Source organism: Thunnus thynnus, chromosome 15 (assembly GCF_963924715.1).
Source record: "Thunnus thynnus chromosome 15, fThuThy2.1, whole genome shotgun sequence".
Classification (NCBI taxonomy): Eukaryota; Metazoa; Chordata; class Actinopteri; order Scombriformes; family Scombridae; genus Thunnus; species Thunnus thynnus.
The window spans coordinates 20,143,539-20,168,529 of record NC_089531.1 but is presented as its reverse complement, the minus strand read 5'-3'; the positions used below and the strand labels follow the sequence as shown (position 1 = coordinate 20,168,529).

General features: G+C 40.1%; 1 protein-coding gene across 1 annotated transcript in view; it reads left to right on the top strand.

Annotated features, from left to right (window-relative positions):
• The window catches only part of kcnh8 (potassium voltage-gated channel, subfamily H (eag-related), member 8), a 46,548-nt gene extending 30,217 nt beyond the window's left edge, over nucleotides 1-16,331 (top strand). The window contains exons 11-16 of the mRNA XM_067612522.1: nucleotides 4,966-5,180; nucleotides 7,104-7,142; nucleotides 8,298-8,572; nucleotides 9,682-9,797; nucleotides 10,079-10,158; nucleotides 14,092-16,331. Of these exons, the coding sequence (XP_067468623.1) occupies nucleotides 4,966-5,180; nucleotides 7,104-7,142; nucleotides 8,298-8,572; nucleotides 9,682-9,797; nucleotides 10,079-10,158; nucleotides 14,092-14,679 (1,313 nt within the window). The 3' untranslated portion in view covers nucleotides 14,680-16,331. The remainder of the gene's footprint in view (nucleotides 1-4,965; nucleotides 5,181-7,103; nucleotides 7,143-8,297; nucleotides 8,573-9,681; nucleotides 9,798-10,078; nucleotides 10,159-14,091) is intronic.
• The last annotated feature ends 8,660 nt before the right edge of the window (nucleotides 16,332-24,991 follow it).

Below are 24,991 nucleotides of genomic sequence, written 5' to 3'. Positions count from 1 at the left end.
CAGTCCGGCCCATTTCATCAGACCAATTCACTGGAGTCAGGTAATTTCAGATCCATCTAGTTCAGTCTAGTCCAGTTTAGTTCTGTCCAGCCCGGTCCTTTTTAGGTATGTAGTAGTTTTGTGTGCATTTTCACCTGTGCTTTTAAATTAATTTTTGATTTGCTAAGGCTGCAGCTAATTACAGCTACTGGCTTTACCTTGATTCCCTCAGTACATTCGACAACAGAAACAGAAAAAAAAAACCTGAAATCAGCAATTCTATAAAAAAGAAAATATAGAGATGCTAAAATGGAGTTTGGCTACTCATTAAAGAAGGAATGAGATTCCAAAACATTTGCTAAAGCTGCAATTCAGTTTAAACTGAGAAAAGGTACTTGGGGGTCTTTATTCATAAAATTATAATAATAATCATTATTTTATGAGAAGGGTTGTGCTTTAACTGCAGAAGGAGTCATTATGGGAACTTCTAATGAAAGGAAAAGTAGCTGAAATGACTTAAAAAGATGCATTATAAAAAGACTGCTCGTTAAAAGGAAGATGAAAATACTTGCCCCCACAGACATTCTCAGGAGAGCAAACTGACCAAGATGGAAAAACTAGTCCAGCAGATGCTCGGTGTAGCGGGGTATTTTTCAGGATGGTATTCATCCTGTATGACTGGTGTCTTCCTAGAATCCCGAGTTAGTGCAAAAGTAAAGTGCGTCAGTAATGGGTTTTTTTTGTTCCATGAACTTATTTTACTGAAATAGATTATGATATATACTTACTAGCCTCTTTATCAGGAACACCTGTGCAATCTGATGCAATCCAATAGAACAGCTCCGCCATAAACTCTACTTTTACTAAGCTTGTACATTTTCAGTTCTTGTTGACATTGTCAGAAAGGTAATAATTCTACTTTATGTTCACTATTGAGGTCTTAGCGGGTGGTGGTGGTGTACTGGGGTGCATTATATTGAAAAGTGTTCCTAATATTTTGCCTCCTTCATGTATGTTAATATAATATTAGGAACATCATTTAATATAATACATCCCAGTACACCACCACCACCAGCTATCAGTTCAATAATAAACATAAAGTAGAATTATCACCTTTCTGACAATGTCAACAAAAACCTGAACAAAAAACAAAACAAACAAAAAGAATGTCTGGCAGAGCTGCTGTACTGGATTACATTAGATTGCACAGGAGTACCTAATGAAGTGGCCGGTGAGTGTATGTACTCCAAAATCTTCCCTATAAGTATTTTGATGCAGAGCTGGATCCAAACAATTTATGTTTTACGCTAAAAAACTTCAAAAGATTGTCATTAAAAAAATAGTTCACCATACTGGCAAATACACTTATGCGCTTTCTTTAGTAGTAGAGATTTTTCCTCTCAGAACTGCAGAGAAAAGCTCTACAAAAACCATGCATGTCTCAATGTTCAGAACAAATGTGAATCAAGATGCAAACAAGCCCCAGTTAAGCTGCTGAATAACACAACCTCTTGTCCTGAGTGACCTTCATGGCTTTTACTATCTGACCTTCATGACAGACATATAGACCAATCTGCTGCAAATGTGTAAGCGTGCCAGGAATGTGTGTATGTGTGTGAGTCAGTAAGAGAAAGAAAGATCTGAGTCTGAATCTCCATCCATCACGATCACTTGAATTAGACACTCTATTTGTGCGGTACAATCTTTTTCTCCATCTCTGTTATCCCACTTGTATATATATATGTGTGTGTGCTGTACAAGTGTGTTTTTTTGTCTCAACACCTGTATGCAAGTGAAGAAAGTTTGTGTGTGTGTTTGGGTGTGTGTGTGTGTGTGTGTGTGTGTATGGAGTAGGCGGATTTGTTTACTGGTGAGTGTGTGTGGGTGTGTGGGTGGATGTATGTGTGTGTAGGCTTGACAGGCGGAGAGCATTGTCTCTGTGCTTGCCTGCTGACTGTGCAGAAGGTCAGGCTGACATTGAGTGTCTGACTGAAGGAGAAAAAAGCTTCTCTGTCTCTGTTTTTCTTTCTATGTGTGTGTGTGTATGTGTGGGTGTTTGTGTGTGTGTCTCCCCCCTCTTCCTTGTCACACCACAAGTCCGCAGACACAGCTCGGTAACATAATAGAAAGTGAGGCCACAGCAGGAGACATGGAGCAGAGAGACAAAGGATGAGGCGGAGAAAGTGGGAAAGTGGGGTTGATAGAGAAATGAGAAGAGAATGTGTGTAGCGGTAAATCTGAAACAAATAAAAGACAAGAATGTGTGTTTGGTTGGGTGATGCACTAAGGGAAGGAGTGTAAAAGACAGAGACTTTAGAGAAAGTAAGGGAGCAACAAATAATTGTAAATGTGGAGAGAGGAAGCAAGGCTGAGGGATGGGTTAGAGGAAGGGATAAGAGAAAAGAGTGAGAGCAGTGAGAGGTAAGGTGGAGAAAGAGAGGAACAAAGGACAGTTGCAAGGAAGGGAGGTGGGAATGGAGGAAAACTTGGAGGAAGGAGGGAGGAACAAAAAAGTATGGGAGGAAGGACAAGAAAGGGAGGGAAACTAAACAGGGAGGAGTGAAGGAAAGAAGAAAGAGAAGAAAGGGGGAAAAGAGAGGAAGAAGAGAAGAAGGAAAACACAAAAGAAAGGAAGGGGACAGAAGGGAAGAAATTGAGAAAAAAAAGGGAAGGAAGGAAAACAGGGAAGAAGAAAGCAAGAGGGGACTGAAAATGCAAAATAGGGAAAGGAGGAAGGAAGGAAAGGAAACAACGAGGCATGGTGAAAAGAAGGACAGAGAAAAAAGAAATAGGGAACAAAGGAAAGGAAGCTGCAAGGAAAGGTAAAAAGAAGGAAAGAAGAACAAGAAGAAAAAGAAGGACGGGAGAAAGGAAGGAGGCAAGAAAGGAAACAGGCAGGAAAGAAGAGAGGATGAAAAACAAAAAAGAAGGGAAGGAAGACAGAAAGACAGTAAATTGGGAAAAAGAAAGGAAAACAGGGAGAAAGAAAGGAAGAGGAAATAAAATGCTAAATAGGGAGAAGGGAAAGAAGGAAAGAAAATGGGGGAAAAGAGAGAACGAAAGGGAGAAAAGAAGAAAAGGAAAGAAAACAGAGAGGATGAGGAGGAGAGAGGAAAATATGAAAAGAGAGTGTGTATGCGAGCACAGAAGACAAGGACAAAGGGTTTTGATATAGAGGAAATGGAAAGAGAGGAGTGAGAAATCTTCGAAACTGAGCGACAGAGAGGGTGGGAGAGAAATAATGAAAGAGGTGAGGAGAGTTGACTGAGAGACAGCAGGAAAGAATCGGAGAAGAGGAGAACGAGAACAGTCACGACTGCTGCTTCATCAGCCTCGGTGTAATTGAGCAGCGTTCACAGTTCACAATGACCATAATGAATATTTTATCACTGCTTAAGGGGCATTAACACTAACGGGGTACTTAGCTCAGTCCTGTATGTGTCACGAGAGCAGGAAATATCTGTCACCGCCGTTTCATTCAAGTAGTACCAAAAACTGTGAGAGTGATTATGTTTTGATAAATAATAATCAGACTGTAAACAGTGATGATGTGTTCGTTCATTGCCTTTGTTTATACTTGTTCTTATTTTGTTTTTTACTACCATAAGCCTCTTTTTCTCAATAAAGTTCTCACTTTGCAGTCGTCATCCACATACGACTAGTTGTACTTTAACCTTATGTGACAAGTTTGTGGCAACAATTCATTAACAACAGAGTCAATGGTACAAAAACTGACTATAAAATCTTGTTGTCTAGTCTCAGTTGTGGTTTCCTGATCCTTGTAAAGAGAAACAAATTTAAATTATAGCAACAATTCAAACCATACTTTCAGTCATAGTAGCTAGAGGAATAACTAAGCTGATAATGGTGGCACTTTCTAGTAAGACACCCTTTATAGAGAGTTCATAAGGTTATCTCTCCTGTGGGAAACTTGCTTTTTCTTTTTTATTACTTTAGTTCATCAGTGGACTGTGGTTTTAGCACTTTACTCCTGGAAAAGTGCTGCAGAGCACCAGGAGCAGAATCTGTACAAATTATTAAAGATCCCCTCCAGACATGTTTTAAGATATATAAAAAATACTCCGTTTTGACTAAAAAAAATGTGTCTGGTATGGTTATTCCACAAAAAAAAGTTCAGTTATCTCAGTAAAAAACATAAAATTGCATCCACTCTCATCCTCTTATTGAAAAATGCTGAATACATGAATATGCAAATATTTATTATTTATATTTAAAGGTTTAACTGTTGGAAACAAGATGTCTCCTACTTCACTGTAAAGTCCATTCTTAGTGTCTGTGCACTGGAGGCTTCAAGTTCCCAAATCACACTTGTTTATGTTGCATACTGGACCAAAATTGGCTTCTAAATTAGTTGTGATGTGACAAAGTTTTTTTTTTGTTAGCACGGAGAAACTTTCCACTCTCAGCAGATGAATATGAAAACAGCCTTCTAGTGTCAAACTCTGCACACATCATTCTGCACAATGAAGCTCAAACATCCAAGTTAAGAAAGATTTTTGAGTGGAGGACTTCAACATTTACAACTCTGGACTTAATGGATTATTACACAAATGCTCCACTAATGATTTATCAGCATCTGCATAAGACATGCAGAAGACTTACATTTTTTTTCTGCTGGCTTATTAAGAAGTGATAAACCTGTGACCCTTCTCATTGCATATTAATATAGCTATTACTTACAACTTATACTATTAGAAAGTAGTACTCTACAGATTAATGTAATGCTTTTTGGTCTAGTGCAGAATGGCACTATGAGATAGTACAGATTCAGTCTTGTTTATAGACACATCAGGAGCAGACATACATCCCCAGACACCATTTAATAAATGGAGAACCTAAAACATGTCTTACAGTCTACATCATACTCTGAGCTCTACAGTCTGTGCCCTCAACCCTTTAACAAGAGTATAAACAATGTGCTATGACCCTTATTCTGACCTACCTCGTCCATGTCTCTCTGAGCAGGTAAAGGCGACCTGATTGGGGCGAACCTGTCCTTAGATGACCGAGTGATAAAAACCAATGCGGACGTGAAAGCTCTGACCTACTGCGACCTGCAGTGTATCAACCTGAAGGGGCTGTACGAGGTGTTGGACCTTTACCCGGAGTACTCGCAGCACTTTGTCCAGGACATCCAGCAGGACCTCACATACAACCTGAGAGAGGGACACGAGACACATGTGAGTCACGCAAATGCTTTTGATTCTCATTGGTGAAATTCACCAAGAATCTGATTTCATTACATTATAACTAAAGAGATGAAATCAGAAATAACTTTTTCACCAGAAATATGCATATTATGCAGAAAATGAGCTGTTTTAAAGGGGACGTATCATGTACAATCCCGGGTCTATATTTACATTCTGAGGCTCTACTGGTATATCTTTGCATGATTTCCTTATTTATCTTATATTGACCCTTCATGCAACTCCTCAGTTCAGCCTCTGTCTGAAACAGGCTGTTTCAGCTCCTGTCTCTTTAACGCCCCCCTCCCAATGAGTCCACTCCATTCTGATTGGCCAGCTCCTGGAAGCTGCATCTGGGCCAAGACAAAGTAGTATTAGGATTTCATTTCTTTTTCCCATTCTTTACTCAAAATATAAATATCTCAAATACATCTGTACATATTTGAACCAGATCTGAAATATGCAAGTGGACAATGCAAACAACACATGGACACCAACCTTAGCAACAAAAGCTATGGAACAGACAGCCTTTTGTGGGCATATGCAAGCGATCAGTTCAATGGGGAAGTGGAGTTAACATTGCAAACAAAGCATTCAGAGCAGACTGAAGCCCTGGCTTTTTACTTTCAGGGAGCATTTTACAAATGTACACCTCTAATTTTCGAGCTTTAACATACACATCCATCATCATAACAGTATATTAAAGATAACAGAAAATCACAAAAAGCATGTTATGTCCCCTTTAAAGTGATTTATCCTGGATAACTAGTCCCCATGCATCCAAATGTTATTATGTTGCCTGCTGGATGTTTACATTAACGGGTTCCTTTTATGATGTTGACAATTTAGAAAAAGTTTCCAGTTCTAGAAAGTGAAGAGAAAATAAGGGAGAGGATGAGAGGATGAAATGCAAGGGAGGTGCTGATTGAAATAAGTAAACAAACACACAACAACAACAACAACAAAACAATTAACAGTTAAACTAAAGAGATTTTCTCACTTCACCTCACTAAAATGTTTATATTATTGATTTTTTAAATCTGTACTTCTCGTTTGTTTTAATAAAGACATCCTGACAAGTTCAAAATGTTTTTATTGTTGTTGCTGTTGTATGTATTTAAAAAAAATTAATGACTCCTATGTATAACCCACAGCAGTGCAGCACAAGAGAAACACTTAATACACACTTGCCAAGTTCTCTGTGTAATGAATCAAGGTTCTGTAACAATGTGTGTATGTGAGAGAGAGAGAGAGAGAGAGAGAGAGAGAGAGAGAGAGAGAGAGAGAGAGAGAAAGAGAGAGAGAGAGAGAGAGAGAGAGAGAGAGAGAGAGAGAAAGAGAGAGAGAGAGAGGGAAAAAAATAGCTGGGGCACTTGGGGGAGCTCTGCTGCTGTAATTACAGTCAGGTGTTCCTGTCTGTCCTGCCCAAACACCACTGGCCCACTTACACACACACACCACCACTGGCCCACTTATACACACACACACACACACACACACACACACACACACACACACACATACACAACCTGCCAAAGGGCTTTTTGGGGAAGCTAAGGTGCAGAGGGGCAGCCCAAATCTCAGGACTGAGCTCAGTTTAAATGAAGACCGGATGAAGGAGGCAGCTCGGGATGGAGGGTGTGTTTGTGGCTGACGGCTGTGAGATGTTGAGATTGCTGTTTGGATATTACTCGGCTGTATATGAGCACAACACAACAATATCAGTGTACTGAGGTGGATTATTTCCCATCACTGGTATCACCGCAAAGCATGTAATCATGTATTATTTTGCTGTGCCCACTTAACAAAATGATTCACTGCTGAGCCTTGTGAAATAGCTCCTCCGTAATTTAAAACTGAGACGAGAAAGGTCACATCTTGATTGCTCTTTTTTTCTATATGTGTCCTCCCTTCCAGGTCAAAGCCAGACTGTCCACAACACCTCTAGATACTCAGGTAACTGGACCACAAGCACTCGCACACACAGACACTGATCGATGATTGAAAATCTAAAGGCAATATACCCAGCTTTGAGACAAGTACCATTAACATAAAAGACTTGTCCGAAGTCGATCGCCTCACCGTATTTGTTGATACCAGTCCACAGCGTTTTAATCAGCTCGCAATAGAAAATAATGAAACTCAAATTAATGTTCAACCCCAGATCAATTTTTATACTTTGAAAAGTCCGCGGGGCAACCCTGCGGTAGACCTCCGTCAATGATAATGGACTCAATTACTCTTTTAGACTTAATGATTCTGATTGAGAGATTTTTTTTTGTTGTTGAGGGAGGAGAAAGATCAATTCTGCTGGAGAATGAGTTGGCAGTCATTAAATAAAGGCTGCACCAGAATAGAAGGCGATGAAATGCTCTACATGCTGTCATGCTGCTCTTTCAGTGTTGCGAATCTGCACAAAGAACACAAATACAATAATCAGTAGTCAAATATTTTACAGAAAAACCAATTCAGCTGTCAGACCTATTAACTTCACGCTGGTGTTGTTTTCCTCTGAGAGAGCTGGGTCAGGGGCCTCTGATCAATAGGTTACTGTAGACCTTATTTCTGTTATTATCCTCATATAGTTGATCCGCACCCTTGCAATTTAGCACAGTTGCAGACCCTTGACAGCAGAGGACACAGGTCTGCCTTCGTTATTCTGCAGGTCACAGCTGTAAAATGTCGATCTGGGGATTTTTGGTCAACTTTGTCATTCATAAATCCAGCTGAGTGTTCTGCTCCTTGCACTTAGAAGTCATTAGACATGTGTCTTTCAGAGTCATGGTATCAACTGTATTTTTCTAGCTGTAGTCAATTAAATACAAATGAGTGTATTCAGCATCTTTGGAGGCAGCAGGAAAATGGGTTGCAAAAAGAGGCATTTAAGAAAAGTAGATATCATCAAGGCTAATGCTTTAGATGGCTCAAAACAACATGATAACAATTTTGATTTCATACCAGCTCTCTGCTTTTTTCTAGTTATGTAATCTGCAAAAGTTCTCTTAGTATCCACACTCCAAGGCCATATTTCAAAATGTCCTCAAATCACAGGTGATATTTGTTTCTGCTCTCATCTATTACATTCATGTACTCTTATTTTTTCATTTCCAGTCAGAGGGGAGAAGGAACGGGCGAGTGATTCAGGGCTATCCGCCCATCATTGAGGCACAGGAGGAACATGAGGAAGATGAGGAGGAGGAAGACGAGGCCATGTCTGTTTCTCTGTCATCGGAGCAGAACCGAGCAGTGAACCTCAGGGACACCGGTGGGAAGTCTCCACTGAGCCGGCCCAGCCAGAAGACCACAGGACAGAGCTCCAGGAGGTCTCGGAGGAAGGTCCAGGAAATTACTCTCACCACTTTAGACCCTTCCAACCTGAGTCCCAGGTGAGTTTGACTGTCTTTGATTTCTCTGTCTGCCTGTGTAGACTTGTGTCTCTGTGGGTCTGTGTTATGTCTATTTTTACCATTTTTTAGCACGACTCATACTGTACAAGGTGGGTGCTTTTGACAAAATTAAAAGTCATAGTCAAAATTGAGAGACAATATTTTATGACCATTTATTGTTTATTTTACACAGTCTAAACACTTAAGTTCAGCTGATTGCACCACTTTTCTTTTACATTTTGGAAAATGCTTTCTGCAAAGTCAAGCTAACCGTCTCCTGGCCGTAGCTGCATATTTACCGTACAAACATGAGAGTGGTATGGATCTTCTCATCTAACTCTTAGCAAGAAAGCGAATAAGCATATTTCCCAAAATGTCAAACTATTCCTTTAACACCATGAAAAACAACACTACAGTGTTACGATAACCAAAATCTAAGATAAGATCTAGTGTCACATCAGAATATCAGAATTATTTACTTACTATTGTTTTGAAATTATCCAACAGTTATGACATTATCAGTAGTAATCTTCACCTCCATACTCTCTCACACACACACGTTTCCAGTGGTGGAAAATAAATCCATTTACTCAAGTAGTGTATTTGAGTACAAATCTGTGGTACTTGTAATTGAGTATTTCCATTTTTATGCAACTTTATACTTCTACTCCAGTGCAATTCTGAGGGAAATATTGTACTTTTTACCCTGCTACATTATTTTGACAGTTATAGTCATTAGTTATTATATTAGCATAAAACATATGATGAGCTTAGAAAAAATTATGTGTTTGAATGTTTTAGATTAAACTACTAAAATAGTTAATTAGCTCCACCTTTACAAAACAAAACAGTCAAATGCTACTTACACATTAATGCATCAGTAGTAACATAATAATATAATATATAAATGTGTAACTATCACATTTTTCTGCATTGACCACTTTTAATACTTTATTTGCATTTTGCTAATAATACTTATGTACTTTTAATTACATAACATTTTTATATTGGACTTGTGCATGTAAAAGTGTATTTTTACAGTGCGGTAGTGATACTTCTACATATGATCTGAACACTTCATCCATCGCTTCACTTTTCTCTCTCTGCAGGATAGTGGATGGTACTGAAGACAGTGAGGGGACAGAGGGTTCCCTGGCCTTCTCCTTCTCCACAAACCGAGGTTGTCCTCTCAACGAACCAACCAGTGCCCCAGCATCTGCCACAGGTCCTCCCATCATACAATACACAGCAGTTTCCCTCTCATATAAAACTCAGCACCATTTACAATCCCTTCAACTTCCAAAATCCAGGGTAGTGAAAAATGTTGATGTTCAGAATCCTGCAGTACTGTTGTGTAATTAGGGTGATTAATGTGAATTTGCTGTGAATTTTCTGTCAATGTCTACACTATTTATCAGCCACCTTCAACCACTAACTGCTGGGTATAAATTTGTAGCTCTTGTTCGTCGCTGGGAGTGATTTGTAACTCGCTAATTTGTGTCACAGATATGCTGCAGATCAGCACAGCAGAATTAGCAGCTAAAGCAGAGGAGACCAGAGGACAACTGCGACACCTCGACCAGCAGGTAGGTAGGAGTGTGTGTGTGTGTGTGTGTGTGTGTGTGTGTGTGTGAGAGAGAGAGAGATAGACTGACAGGAAGACAGAGATAGAGGGAGACAGGTTGGCTAAAGGCAGCGACACAGTGCCAGTGTTCAGGTAAGCATAAGCCATATGGTTGTGACAGCAGGACTCAAAGATCTAATGAACCAAAAGAGATTTTAAAAAATACAGAAATAATAAAGTAATAATGTCACACAGTGGGCAATTTTGCTCCAGAAGATGTGGTGTTATGGTTTTTGAATAATGAGGCCTTGCAGGATGGCGTCAAACATGATTTATCAAGATCATTTTTCAACTATTTTACCCTACATTCAAGTGTTTTCATGAGCCTGACAATAAATGTAACATTGGAGTCTGTTGAAGCTCAAATAATCCTGATCTAAAATGTTTTTGTTTATTTTGCTTCTTTTCACCAGGACTTAGTAATACTGTGCCTGTTCAGCTGTCATATGTAATACCATATTTGGATGTTTTATAGACTTCAGTTACCAATTGTTCAGCTTGAAATAATCTGTTCGTGCACACAGAGTCTAAATCGTGCTGTATCCTATGGTTTTGATTGGCGGGTGGCTAAATTGACATTAGACTTTTGGCAGGTGAGGAAGAGTGTTTGCTTCCTCCTGCTAAGCTTCAGCCTGTATCCTGGGTTGAGGGGATAGCAGCAGAGAGAAAAAGAGAGCTGGAGAGAGTGGGGGAAAGGAGAGCATTAGGAGAAAAGTAATGGGGCTTTTTGAGTAGAACACAGAAGCAAATGAGAGAGAGGGATGGAACAGAGGAGTGTGAGCAACAATAACACGACACCTTCACTTGCAAACACACAGTTATTGGCTCAGTTGTCCTTTCTCTGTCTCTGCGGGTTACTGGTGTTTGACAGGAAGTCTCTCAGCATGGTCTTATAGGTTGTTAATCCTCACTTGGATCCATCCACACTGATCACCATAGGAGATGAAAAGGGGGTGTTGGTTTAAATCCTATCTGATCTTTTCACAAACATACATGTGTGTACTGTGGCAAGGTGACTTAAAATTGAAAAAGGACCAAATGAGAGCATTGGATATTATGTGATCCTTGCAGGGTGTATGCAAAATGTGTTTCTTATGCAAAAAATATTGAATTGTGTCAGCATTAGCCTATAAACTCATTGTTCAGTGTCAGTCTCTCCTCCCAAGCAATTTATGGTGGTCAATAAGGTTTCATTTCCAGCACAATGTGCAATAAGCCAATGTTTCATTTTTGATTCTTGCTTTTGTTGTTGCATCTCACCTGAAGGTAAAATCACTAGACAAAACATGAACACAAAAATCCCTGCATGAGCCTCATTTTTTAAATTCTTAATCTCATAAATAACTACATCAGTAACATTTCTACAGTCAAACTCAAAGACCAAGGGCTTCTTGAGACCTCTGTTTTTGTTCTGCAGCAAACCAAGTGGTGCAACTTTCACTTTTTCTCACCTCATCGGCGTGAACAGCAAAGCACAAATTGCTATTCTAAACAAAAAATGTGACCATCTGAAAAGTGAATAGGTTAATTTCTTTGTAGATTCTGACCCGAACTGCACAAAAGCAGCAACATTTTAATGAACTACAAATTGTGTGAGCACAGCAATAAACCAGCTCTGCCTTTCTCTCTGACCTCTTACCTCTGCCCTTTAACCTTATGCTTTATTTATGCCACTGAAGGGTTTATTCTAGTGGGATATGAGTATAATATCGCTGAAGACAGACCTAACATGGTGACCTCTGTACTATGTCATGGAAATCATACTATGCAACTGCCCAGGAGAGCTAAAACAATAAGAGCTTTGTCTGAACAACATGACTAATTGCTCTTAAAATTACAAGAACAGGCTAGAAAAGCACTAAAACATGACACACACATATACCACACATGCACTTGAGAATGTGACAGGGGATACACACACATGTATGCACAGTAGTAGTGGCCAACTTTAATAAATTAACAGTGAGCAACAAGATCAAATATGGGAAGTAAGTAATTAAATACAATTAATTGTATAAATAGCACATATAATTTAAAGCAGCAATAAATGATCAAGTTATAAATTGTGGCAAATGTGTTAGCAAACAGTTGCATATTTCCACATCTGGCAGATATGGAGAAACATTAACATTCATAAGGAGTTATTTTTGTGGTCCCCTGGCTAATGTAAGTCCAATACTGAATCTTCTTGTTGCTCTTTTATGGTCTCCACCACCTCCTGAGATAAATATGTGGCTCTTTAGCTGCTAAATGTCCCACTGTGGGAGGTAGAGTTTTTTTTGCAAATAATAGCCTGCTGTTTGGATGGAAACAAGGTTGATGAGAACAGTGAGACTGAACCAGAACAGTGAAGTTGTGGGCCAGAAAACCAAAACAATGAGCTGCAAGACGCTAAGACACTCAGCTGAGCAGCATTTCAGAGTCTCTGTGGGTTTCTTACTATGAGCAACACCTGTCATATTACATGACATCATTTGATCACCTGTCAATATAAAAATATTGATTAGTGCAGCTTTAAGGCATGGATGCGAAGAAAAGTAAACTCACATTGAATAAAAAATGAAGTGGAACTATCTACATGAAAGACAAATTTAGATGACCAGTTGTATAGTGAATGTGTACACTAAGTTATATTGCATCAAACTAAACAGCATGCAGAGAAAGGCATCTAAAGTGCATTCACTCATTGCTTGATCAACCAGGCAATCAGGATTTCAGCTTGATCTAATGAATCCTTTAATGTACTGTGACCTAGCAGATTACATGCTCATTTCAAGTGCTGTAGTACTACTGCTGAACACTTATTCAGAGCCAGATGTTTGTTTGTTTGTTTTTTTATAGATTACATAGTCAAGTTACCATAGGAAGTATATGATCTAATGATTCAAAAACCATCAGTTTTTGAACTATACATGTACCTACAGCTGCAAAGGGTTTCTGGTCATCCATGGCTGCTGTTTGTCTGACCATCTCTACAGACGGGTGTCTCTGAGGTGAGAGTACTGGAATCATGCTGACAGCGTGTCAGATTGGACTGTCCTGTCGCTCGTAGCTTTTCTATTTTTATCAGAGCCAGAGTTTAGAACCAGGGTTTTATCAGCCACTCCAGAGAGAGAGAGAGAGAGAGAGAGATATGGAAGAATTGTAGGAAATTGTAGAATTGTGAACAAGGGAGAGAGAATATTTTGTTCTCCTAAAATGATTGTCGGTGCAGTAGAAGAAAGTTAAACAAGCTCAGTGTAGCAAAATATTGAAAATGTAACAGAACACAACCAAATGTGCATTTGGACTATTAGCTGATTTCTGATTAAGAAAATGAATTTGTACTACATTTTCAGGGTAAACAAATGCACATATCTGTTGTATGTATGCCTTATAATGTGCATCCATTTAACCGAGAGTGGAAGAGGGATGTCCTAGCCTGATTTGATCAGAATATACTTATGCGTGCAGCCTGATCACCTCTTCATGTATTCACACAGCGACTGGAGCAGTTCCCACATGGAGTTGTGTGTCCTGCTGAGGGCTGATATGCATCCAGTTGCACTGATGATGTGCGTGATTGGCCTGATGAATGGTCATGGGTGCTTTGACTGGCAGAAACAGATGGCACATTGGCAGGGCCTCGTGGTCGTGCCCTCTGTGGACATGCCAGGAGCAGAGAGCAACTAATCACCCGCCCCTCCTCATCATTGTAATGACCAGTTATAGCAGCATGATGTTACATGCAAAACCACATTCAAGAGACAGATATATTTTGACCCAAAATGACTGACCTGAAGACACAAAATTCATCATAATGTTCTTGGTAATCAGTAAAAGCTTCCTAGAACATTTGTCTTCATTACAGAGCCAGAAAAGTCAACTAAAGATGCTTTTTTATTTGTGTCTGCAGGTGAGCACCCTCGGGAGGGAAGTGGCCGACCTTGGTCGTGTCATGAAGAGAATGGCCCAACTCATGGAGACCCTCATGTCATCAGTACCACATGCTTCAGTGGTCTGCCCAACGCACTACTCCCCAGCACACCACAGCTACCTGCCCCATCCTAACCCTCCACCGTCTTACCCTTCCCCGTCCTCGTCTCAGACTGCCTCCACCTGGACAGACACGCCCATGTCATTGCCCTCATCTCCCCTCACAATTCCCCAGCAGCATGGTGCAATATGCCACATGGACTCTCTCACACATAGACCCCAGGACCTTCAGCTTGGGTACTCCAGCTCAAGTCCACCTCTAACCCCCAACACATCTGCCTTTCAACTACAACACTCCCCTGTCATCGCGGAGTCTCACCTGCCTTCCTCATCCCTCAGCTCACTGGAGACTTCTCACTATGAAGATGGGGTTTCTGAGTCCATCAGGTCAAGGGTATACAATCCACCTCCGCAGGACGGGGGAGATGAGGGCCCTCATCAGAGCTCTGGGTGCTCTCCTCAAACTGGACTTAGGGGGACCTACCAGCACCAAACCAAGGGTTTGTAGCGGGCCTCCATCTGAACATTCCTGGACTCTGCAGGAATTTTTTCCAGGACATTTTTCTGGGACATGTTCCTGCACTAAAGATCAAACTGATCATTGGAGGACATTTGCAGGGATGCAACGTAGATTTCTTTTGTTTTAAAGGCACGTGTTTAAAAATCTGGTTGCATGAAAACAAGTACAGAAGGTTTAGGTGTGTTAGCTTTACCTTATAGAATCTTAGTGTTGTTAAACAGGATGTAGAAGTTTGGGTCAGTTGTGGAGCTGTATAATGGCAGCTCTCTGGATAGAGTCCACTCCCAACCCCCCCACCTTGAGGCTCCTTCAGAGAGCAACGGCAGGATTGTGCCATAATGGAGGACAAGAGGGATACAGTGTAGGAGGAGAGACTTCTTTCTGTTTCTTTCTTTCTTTTTTTTTCGCTCCTGGCTAGAGATGGTTTCAGGTTGGCTGGTTTGGTTGGAGGAAGAGAAAGCATCATGAGTGGAGGTGGTGGGCTTTGGAGACAAGAAACCCCAAGGACCCCACCTCCCACCCACCCACCTCTGTTATTTCCTCTCCTTTTAACCCTTCTTTCTTTGTTCACTCAACCTGTGCCAGATGCTCTGGATTACGTGGACCAGTGCGTGGCTGGTTGGGGCTGGTAGGACTGGGAGCACAGGATGGTGTGAGGAGAGAGATGGAATGTATTGTGCTCTTTACCGCAGGTCCTCAGGGAAGGGGGGGAGGAGGGGATGGGTGGAAGATTGGAGCGGCTGGGAGAAGTTGGTCATGGAGGTGGGGTGGGGGGGTTTGTTACGCCTCGGGCAGCACAGCCCCTGCTGTCGTCAGTCACACTGAGCACAGGGACTCTTTCTCCCTCTCTATTTCTCTTTTCCTTTTTCTCTCCATACACCTATACCACTCTCTCCCCCCCTTTCTCTCCCTCTCTCCCTCCTTCTTTCTCTTTCTCTTGCTCTCTGCATGCTTTTCCGAGCCTTTTGAGTAGTGCCTGTAGACATACATTAACATGCTGCATGTCACCCTGTGGAAATCCAGCTTGCCATTTATCTATCTATTTAAAGGAAACATGGTTCATTCTTTTAATAACCGAACCTGGCATTTACTGATGCATATTTATTGGATGTGGGCTCAGTTTAAACAACTGAGTAATTTTAGGCAAACGGTAGTTCGGAGACACCCCTGTTGTGTGGTGGCCTGGAGCAAACTGCCAATACTATATTGGTTCATGATCCATGGTGTAGGTCATTTCCCTGATGGTCGCCCAGGGTTACAAACTCTGAGATCCATTTTCTCAGCTGTTCAGAGTGAAGGCAATATTCCCACATAAAAGCACAATAAGGAAATTAAGACGCTTTTATATTTCTATGAATGTATCAATACTAAAGATGTATTTTTTTACCTCAAAGAATGCAAGAGTGTGGGATGGCAGTAATGATGCTACTGTATATGAGGTTATGGCAGTGCTGTTTGCTGGTACCAGCCAATGCAATCCTAACCAGGAAAAAGGGTCATAACTCTTCGTCCCAACAGATCTACAGTTCTCTTTTGAATTCATGTAGGTTTGACTCTACTTCTCTGCAAATGGAATGTACTGTAATGAAACTTTTTTCCCTTAACATTTTGATATTTATTAGATACAACTGTTATGCTAATAAACGACAAATATGACTGTTAATCCCGGGCGGCTGTTTTTCATTCAGTGTTCACAGAAACATTCATCAAAGCTGGAAAGAGGTTATTAGAGGTCACATCCAGGAAATCCATTTTTTTTTTCTCTTTTCCAAAGCAAATGAATATTTCTTACAACCCACACATATAGGCTAATATGCTTATGAATGGCTATTCACCTCAGTTATTGTGCTTTGGATGTCAGTTGATAAAATGACATCATAACAGAAAGTGTTTACATTTCAAAGAAAGAAAAAATTTCCTGATCCTAAAAACACAACTTTACATTTAAAGCCAGGTCTTTCATTGTTTCATGGACATGGCAGAAATAAGAAGTAACTCTTGATGAGTTGGATCAAATGCTAAGCCACCAAATTTCTGCACAGATTTTTATGATGTTCTGCTGACATTCAGATAAATTAATAAGTAAATACATAATGTCCTTGGATTATAGCTAAACTAGGTATAAATTATCTAAGTTTGATATCTCAAGACTGGTGATGGGCTGATGGGAATGTCATAAACCAATTGGACAAATTTATATTTTTGACCTGATGATGACACTATCATCAAAATTATAACAATTCATCCTGAGGGTGACATGGATGTCCTTACCACATTTCATGGCAATCTCAACAATTGTTGCAACATTTCACTTAAAAACCACAAATGACAACATCATGGCACTGGAGGAAATATCAGGAGATGACCAGTGTCAGTAGGATTCGTCCTCTAGGTGACATTACTGTCTGTACAAAATTTCATGGAAATCCATTCAGTAGTTTTTGAGATATTTTTGCCGTCCCAAAATGACCAACTGACAGACCAACATTGCCATCCCCATACTATAGTACTAACATGATTAAAAACATAATGAACATATGAACATAATGAAATAGACATGCCAAGAAACCACAGGCATATAAGACTTGTTTGGGTGTCTAAAATTTTGAAAATACTACATCTTGTATGATTCATACAATAGAAAATACTGAGTGGAGGTAATGTTTGCATACACTAAATAATAAATAATGTAATGTTTAAAGAAATTGTGAATCATATCCACAGACATTTATCTTGGGTATATATCTCAATGTATCTGAGACAACCTACAATCATGCAACTGACAGGCTGCTAAGTTGTTCCTGGACTTTTCATACACCAACACATATATTTGTGTACACAAAAACACACAAAGCTAATAATGCCAGATCTCTGTCATGCAAGACTGTTGCTTGTCCATACTCTGTTTATAATAGTAGTGTGTATTTGTTTGTTTTGTGTACGCGCGCGTGTGTGTCTGTCCTTTGTTAGCTGCCGTTACGGTTCATTTGAGGTGAAAGTGTAACATCATCACGTCCCACCGGTGACGTAGGCAAGGGTGAAAACTGAGTAAGCATGTGTTCTGTGGATCACATTGACACACCTGTCAAAGGTCCAGCTGCTCTCACCTGGTGAGGCACTGCTCCACTCAGTGTGTGTGTGTGTGTGTGTGTGTGTGTGTATTATTTGTCTATGTTAGGAAGTGTGAATTACATACATGTGTTCAGCAGGGATGCAGGTGAAGGGGAGTGAGAGTTTTTTTCTTATTTGTGGAGATAACATTACAACCATGTCAGTGTGTATGTGTTTCTGAATGAATGCATGCGAGTATTGAAGTGGGCAATGACGTGAGTGAAAGAGTGAGACTTGTGTGGGCAAAATATTCTCCACTTACACAATTTCTTGTGTATTTTACTGAGAGGGGAGCTGCAGGTGGGTGGGAGTGTGTTTGCATTTGGGATGATTATTTGTGTATTTAGCAGCGCCTCCAGCACATCTGTGGGAATACTGTCATTTAGCCTGGGGTCTTGAAGACCCATCCATATTTGATGGTGTACAGACGATCTTATCCTGACTGTTTATGCATCATTTTATCTGCCCACTTGCAAACTCATCTTTTATTTACTACTTTCCCACTTTATCTGCCATTAGCAAACTGAGGCCCATCTGCCTTCCTCCTTTGCATCCTTGCTTTCTTCGTTTCCACCACTTATGATTTTCGATGACTCAGAAGGACAGAATAGGTAAGGGGAAAATGGGAGAAAGCACAACAGAAATGTTAATAAAAGAGAAAAGTGGAGCACTGTGGTAGCTGAATGGTTACAGTTCATGCAACATCGCTGGTTCGAATGTGCCTGGGGACCCCTGTTGTATGTCGTGCCCATCTCGCTCCCCCTCATTTCCTGTCTCCTTCTCCACTGTCAAATAAAGGCACAAAAATGCCCAAAAACATATCTTTGAAAAGGATTGATGAAAGAGGTGGGATGAGGCCTTATTTGATATCTGAGCATTCATTTTTATATTTAACATACACTTAACTTTGTGTTTCATATTAACTTTGTTGCTGTGTATCTGTGTATGTGTTTAATCCACTCTACTCACATTGTTTAATGACGGCCCTGACCCAAATACAGCAACTATTCATCTCTTTCCACTCTTTTCATCTGAACACACACTGAAAGCATGCGCACACACACACACACACACACGCACGCACACACACGCACGCATTCACTCTTCCATTCAAATGAGCACTTTATCCCAGTGAAAAGAGCCTCTTCACTTGTCCCTCGTCCCAGATTGCAGCACTAAAAAACACCATCACTGTGCAGGAGGTGAGTCTCTCTCAGTTTATACAAATCTGTCCATTTCTTTCCTTCATCTCCACAGATATAATGGAGATATGTTGAAATCTGCATGCTGCGGTGTGGCGTTTCCATTCAGCCTTTACAGACTCTGATTGGCTGCCTGCTCAAGGAAAGAAGCCGAGCCAAGGACACATTATGTGTGTGTTTTAATGTGTGTGGTCCGATTTACATGCTTATGTGTGTCTTTTGTACAAGTATGTCCATGTGTATGCATTTATAAGAGCACGCATACACATGTAAAATATGGAGGGAGCTCTCCACACAAGGGCTTTGCATTGATCTGTTCCAGTCTGGGTGAGACAGCGGCTGCTGATGCACATCCAATGGTTATATTTGCATTGGTGTAAAGTAGGAAGGGAGGGAGGGGTGGGCGGGTGGGTGGGGGGGCTTGTAGGACATCTTGTGTGTTTGATAAATGAGTCTGAGCTGCTCCCCTGGGTGCTATGGCACAAGTGGTGGTGGCACAATGAGTGGCAGAACAATGTGCATGTCAAAAGTGGAAATTAATGATGGTTTGTCCATTAAGCCAAGATACGGCTGCTAAATTACCTCTTTTGTTGCTCACCTGTCAAGGGAGTGGTCTGGCATTTTTAAGCACCAGATAGAGGGATCATCACCATGTAGAGCTCTCTGTAAATAGTTGTCTTCTGTTGTGTTGGTGTAAAGGTGATGTGACAGCCCCTGTTGAAAAGTCTGGACTAGAATGCAGAGACGTTTACAGAATAAGACAGAAGGTATTCATCTGTCTGTGAAAACCTGGCAGCATTTTACCCCTAAAATCACTTTAACACTGTTAGACAGCCGTAGATGATGTTTTCCTCCATTCTGTTGGGTGGTGGATTGTTTTTCTAGGATAACTAACCAAAAATTGTCCTTTTAAATAGCACCCAGAGGTCTGCAACTTTTCCTTTTAGCCATCTAATAATTATAAGACAGGACACATGTGTCTGGTTCTAAGTCCAGGTCCAGATTCTGCTGATGGAGGAGGTAATGAGAACTGAGACAAGCAGGAAAGGGTGCACTATCCTTCCTGCCTAGAAGCAATATTGGCCCATTTCTTCCTGATGGATTTTCAGTGCTATCAAAATATTGTGCCTCTGTTTATTCACAACCATTTCCTGAACTAATATCTTAACTCCCACATAAGGATGAAGATTTATATCAGCTCTCTCACAGGAACATCAGACATTTATTTTTTAAGCTACTCTATATTAGTTCTGTTTTTCAATAAAGCCCGATAAATCAGTTGGGCTAATACATCAGCTGATATATCTAATCGGTGTGTATGTCGGCCAATATGTAACAAGAAATTGCAGTGAATAAACAGAAACACCAAAGATATTTGAGTCATTTAGAACATCATGAATAGGATGTACAACAAGGAGCACTCACAAGTTTATTTTGCAGCTTTTTAAAATATCAGTACATATCATAGTCATGATTCTTTAAATAAAATAAAAATAAGGGATCCTTATCAAAAATGTTTGTTAATGTTACGTGTTTAAGCTAAAAAGAAAGATGAAGAAATTAAATTTTCATCTTTGTGAGGCTGACGGAGACTATGTGATTGCTGAAGTGAAACATTCCACTTTTGGTCCTTTGCCCAACAAACTTATGTAACTTTTCTCTGTGTGGACGTGATAAGACAATGTTAAAAGGTCATTTGTGGATATCTTGCATGCTTGTTAAATCCACAGTGTCAATAAGCACTGAGATGTCAAAAGAGCCTTTAAACTGGCTTAATCACAGCCTCTCAGTAACCTCTGGCTGAACCAGTGTGATACTGAAGGGGTAACATTAATAAAAACATAGTCATGCAAATGTTAATGCTGCCAGTTGACACTTTAAAATACTTATATTTTAACCACCTGTCAGCCATGTATTTCATATTTGAGGTGAAAATGAGATCATGGCTAACACCTACCATGCATGTTCAATAAAAAGCAAAATATGTGCTGCTTCAAAATACCTTATGTGTTACCCATCTGTAGAGTTTAAAGGCTTCACTTATAAAGTGTTTGTCTCACCAGGAACTTTGTAAATGAGACATTCAAAAGCCGTTTTTGTTTCTGACCTTAATTGCTGCTGCAAGCTGAGTTTTTGTCACATTTTAATGCACTTAATCTTTGCTCAGTGTCAGCCCCAGCTCCTGAGGCTCATCCACATAGCCTAATTGCACAACAAGCGCATTACGAATCACTGGAAACAACAGTGTCTGTGTAAAGAAGACCCAAGGCTCTTTGAGGCGCGCACAGTAAGTACAGCCAGCTCCGTCCTGGATGAAATAGCCCCATGGATCTTCATAAAGAGGCCACAGCTTCCTGCAACACAGCAGCTGACATCCATCTGAGTCACCCGGGTACCTCGGAAGATGTGTGTGTGTGTTTGTGTGTGTGTGTGTGAATCGAGGGTGGTGAGGAGGAAAAAAAAGACCAGGAACAAAGACACTGTTGGCTGGTAAGAATGGGACATGCCCAGCAGCCATCGGTGTTTGATGTGGGTGTTCACTGTATTCACCGCACTCACCTCAGCATGGAGAAGAGATGGAAGATGCTATTGATGGAAGACAGAGGGGAGGGGAGGGCAGGCAAAAGGTCACATACAGCAACAAAGAAGGAGGACAGTACAGGACAGGAGGGAGTACAGAAGAGGAAGAGTCTCAGGAGGAGAATTTGATTGCAGACAGAAGGAGATCGAGAAAACTGGACACATGATAAACTGCTGCCAAATACTGAAGCACTATTTACAAAAGTGGACAAAGATGAATTTTGTGAACAGAGTCTAGCAAAATCTCTAATTTGAGCACAAACTAGATACTGAGATACATATAGATTTAAAAAAAAAAAAATCTAGTACAAAATCTAATCTGAGTATAAAATAAATGCCAAAGAAATGTAATGGCACCTTAAAGAATAGGTTCACAATTATTCAAGTCTGTCTTAAAACAATCAGGTGCCCATAATACATTTTTCTTGCTATAATCATTCCTCCTGTTCATACAGACCATTAGAAGATCCCCTCCAAATGTGCTTACAATGAAAGTGATGGGGGATAAAGTGGATATCTGACACAGTTGTCTCTCAACGGACAATGTTTTCCTGTTCAGCTGCAGTGGAAGGATAACAACAAAAAGAAGGAATTTGGCACTAAAAAGACATTAACTCTGAAATACATTGTGTTGATTTGACTAATTTGGACTACTGAAGCCTCATATTTGCTTCAAATAAACTTTGAAATATATTTTTGCATGGAGGGAAGGCTATGGATTTCATCTCCCATCACGCTGAGGAATGATTACAGAAAAAAAAAAAACATTTGTCAATGTTTTTTGGGCACCTGACTGTTGTTTTAGGACAGACTTGGAAAGTGGAACCTATCCTTGAAGTTGTCATATGCAATAACCTTGAAACACATTGTTTTCCCACTTGAACAAACATGCTGAAAGAGTGTTGTTTTATCAGTATGCTTGACATGACTTGTTACTGCTGAGACACACAGTGAGTGATCTTGAGTATTTAATGTGGCCCATCATATCTTTTACTGGGGTTTTTCACACATTTTACCATAATCTGCAATAGAAAGTGACATCAGACATCTCTGTAGGGTTTATGATTAAAATTATGTAAAAGGCAGAAACAGGGGTACAATCTGATAGTTGGTGGACTAAAACCTTTAAACATAAAGCTCTGTTATGTGTTGTATTTGGGTAAATCATAAATAGTATCACCTTGGGAGGTAATGGTAAATACATGGGTGAATATTTATGCATATGTGCCTTTATTTAACATTTGTATATGTGGTGGAGAGGTTCAGGAAATGTGGGGAGAGGAGGGTGGACATGAAGTAAAACTCCTTAGCCACATTCAATATATAAATAACGCTCACTTGGCTTACATTTTGGCAAAAAGTGACTTACAATGTTATTCAATCCAGTGATGTCATAGTCCCATAATACAGCATGCAGTGGCCAAAGATATTGATCACTGCTGTTTTAAACTATGAGTTTTATGTATTAGTGGTGCTGTCAGTCAGACCTGTCACTGGCTTTATATTGTCTGTTATTAAACTTTATACCTACACTATGTCCTGCAATCTTTGACCTTTATTTTTTATCAAACAAGACAATCATCACTATCAAATCTATGAGTAAGGTCTGGCTGATCATGGATTGAATTTCACAGTGAAATGACCCACCTACACAGTCTGTGACCTCTGGTCATCTTTGAAGACCCACAGCAGAGATACGGTACATTGCCCATCTTTAGTAGCCCAGAGTTATGCAACTGAACGAAGACACACTGTACACTATTAATCACCAACATGTCTTTGACCCATGCCTCTAAGCTGCAGACATAGCCATATGACTGGGTTTTATTGAAAAGGTGCTGTGTGCTTGGGCTAAGTACTAAGTGCATCATGGGTTAGGAGGAGCATGAATGTGACACAGTATAGATGGTTATTAGCACTGAAAGCCTGGGGCCAAGCAGAGAGTTACTACGGACGAGCTCAGGGTCTTTCCCTTCTTGCCGTGTTCACCATCCTAATCCTGGGCTTAAATAACAACTTCACTTATGATTTGTTTAGCTGTGAGTTGGATACTTAGACATGTAAATGTTTATTCAAATCACTGACACAGCACATGACACTGGTTCCTGTGTGCTAATCACATTATCAAGAGCACACACTCCTCTCAATTAGGAATCACTGTTCATTTCTAACAATAACAAAGTGATCAGGTGGGGGTGTCAAATAGATTATAAAGGCAGATGGCTCCCTCTGCTGTTGAAAATATGTGACATTATACAGTTTATTTTGTCACATATACATTATGTTAAAACAGGAGAGTGTAATAAACAAACATGTTTTAAAAAAGAATCAAATATTTAAGATTAAATCATTTTGGGAGTAGTCAATGTAAAACTAATTAATGTTTAATTAATTTTGAAGACCCTGCACACCTATGGTTTACTCAAACGTGTTTTCACTTATTTTGCCTGATTAGGTCTCTTCTCAAGAGTTTTGCTGCAGCTGTTATGGTGGAACACATCACACATTTATCGTTCTTAAAGGCTTTTCTCACAGAAACATTGTGACATGTCACAGTGAGAAAACCACAGGTGTAAATAATAAGATGTAGCTGCTCCTGTTTCAGGGTCCTGGTATTGTGTATGCTGCTGTCATTTCTTACTGGGACACTTGAATAGAACAGAGTCATTGTTAATGACATTAATAACACCTGTGCTTTTCCTGCACAGCTCTAACTTCAACTTGAAAAGGCATCTAATCAGTCAGATAAGTGAAAACACCTGTGTTTGATATCATGCAGTACATGATATATATAACAGCCTTCACGCCTCTTGGAAGGATCTATCCGCAGGGATTTGTTCACCTTCAGCCACACGAGGTCAGTGCAGGTCAGTCAAGTTCCTCCACACCAAACTAGGAAAACCATGTCTTTATGGACCCCATTCTGTGGACAGGCATTGTCATGTTGAAACAGGAAACTTCATTGAGACTTCCCCTAATTGGACCACAAGAGTATAAGTGTTCATGTATTAACTAACTGTGGGGCCTTTATAATAACTTTAGTCTGTTTTTTATTCTCAAATCAGTGAGCCTAACTGTAGGCCTGTAGGCAACAGGCAGTTCTTTTTTATAGTGATTTGAGTATGTTTTAATTGATCCCTATCAATAATTGAGGAGTCATTCAGAAAATAGATCCCATTTTCTGTTATCTTCTTATCCTGTGTGTGAAAAATGTTTTTAATAACCCTGTTTTTAATAATTCCTTTTTTTTTTTTTTTTTTTACTTCAAGTCAAGGGGATAGGAAGGATGAATTGACTTGTGGTGTAGGTCTAAAAATTCATGATAGCTGTCAAGAAGCCTTTTAAGATTTTGCCATGATTTCTGCCACAACCCAGCACTCAAATCATAAAGATATAGTGGTTTTAAA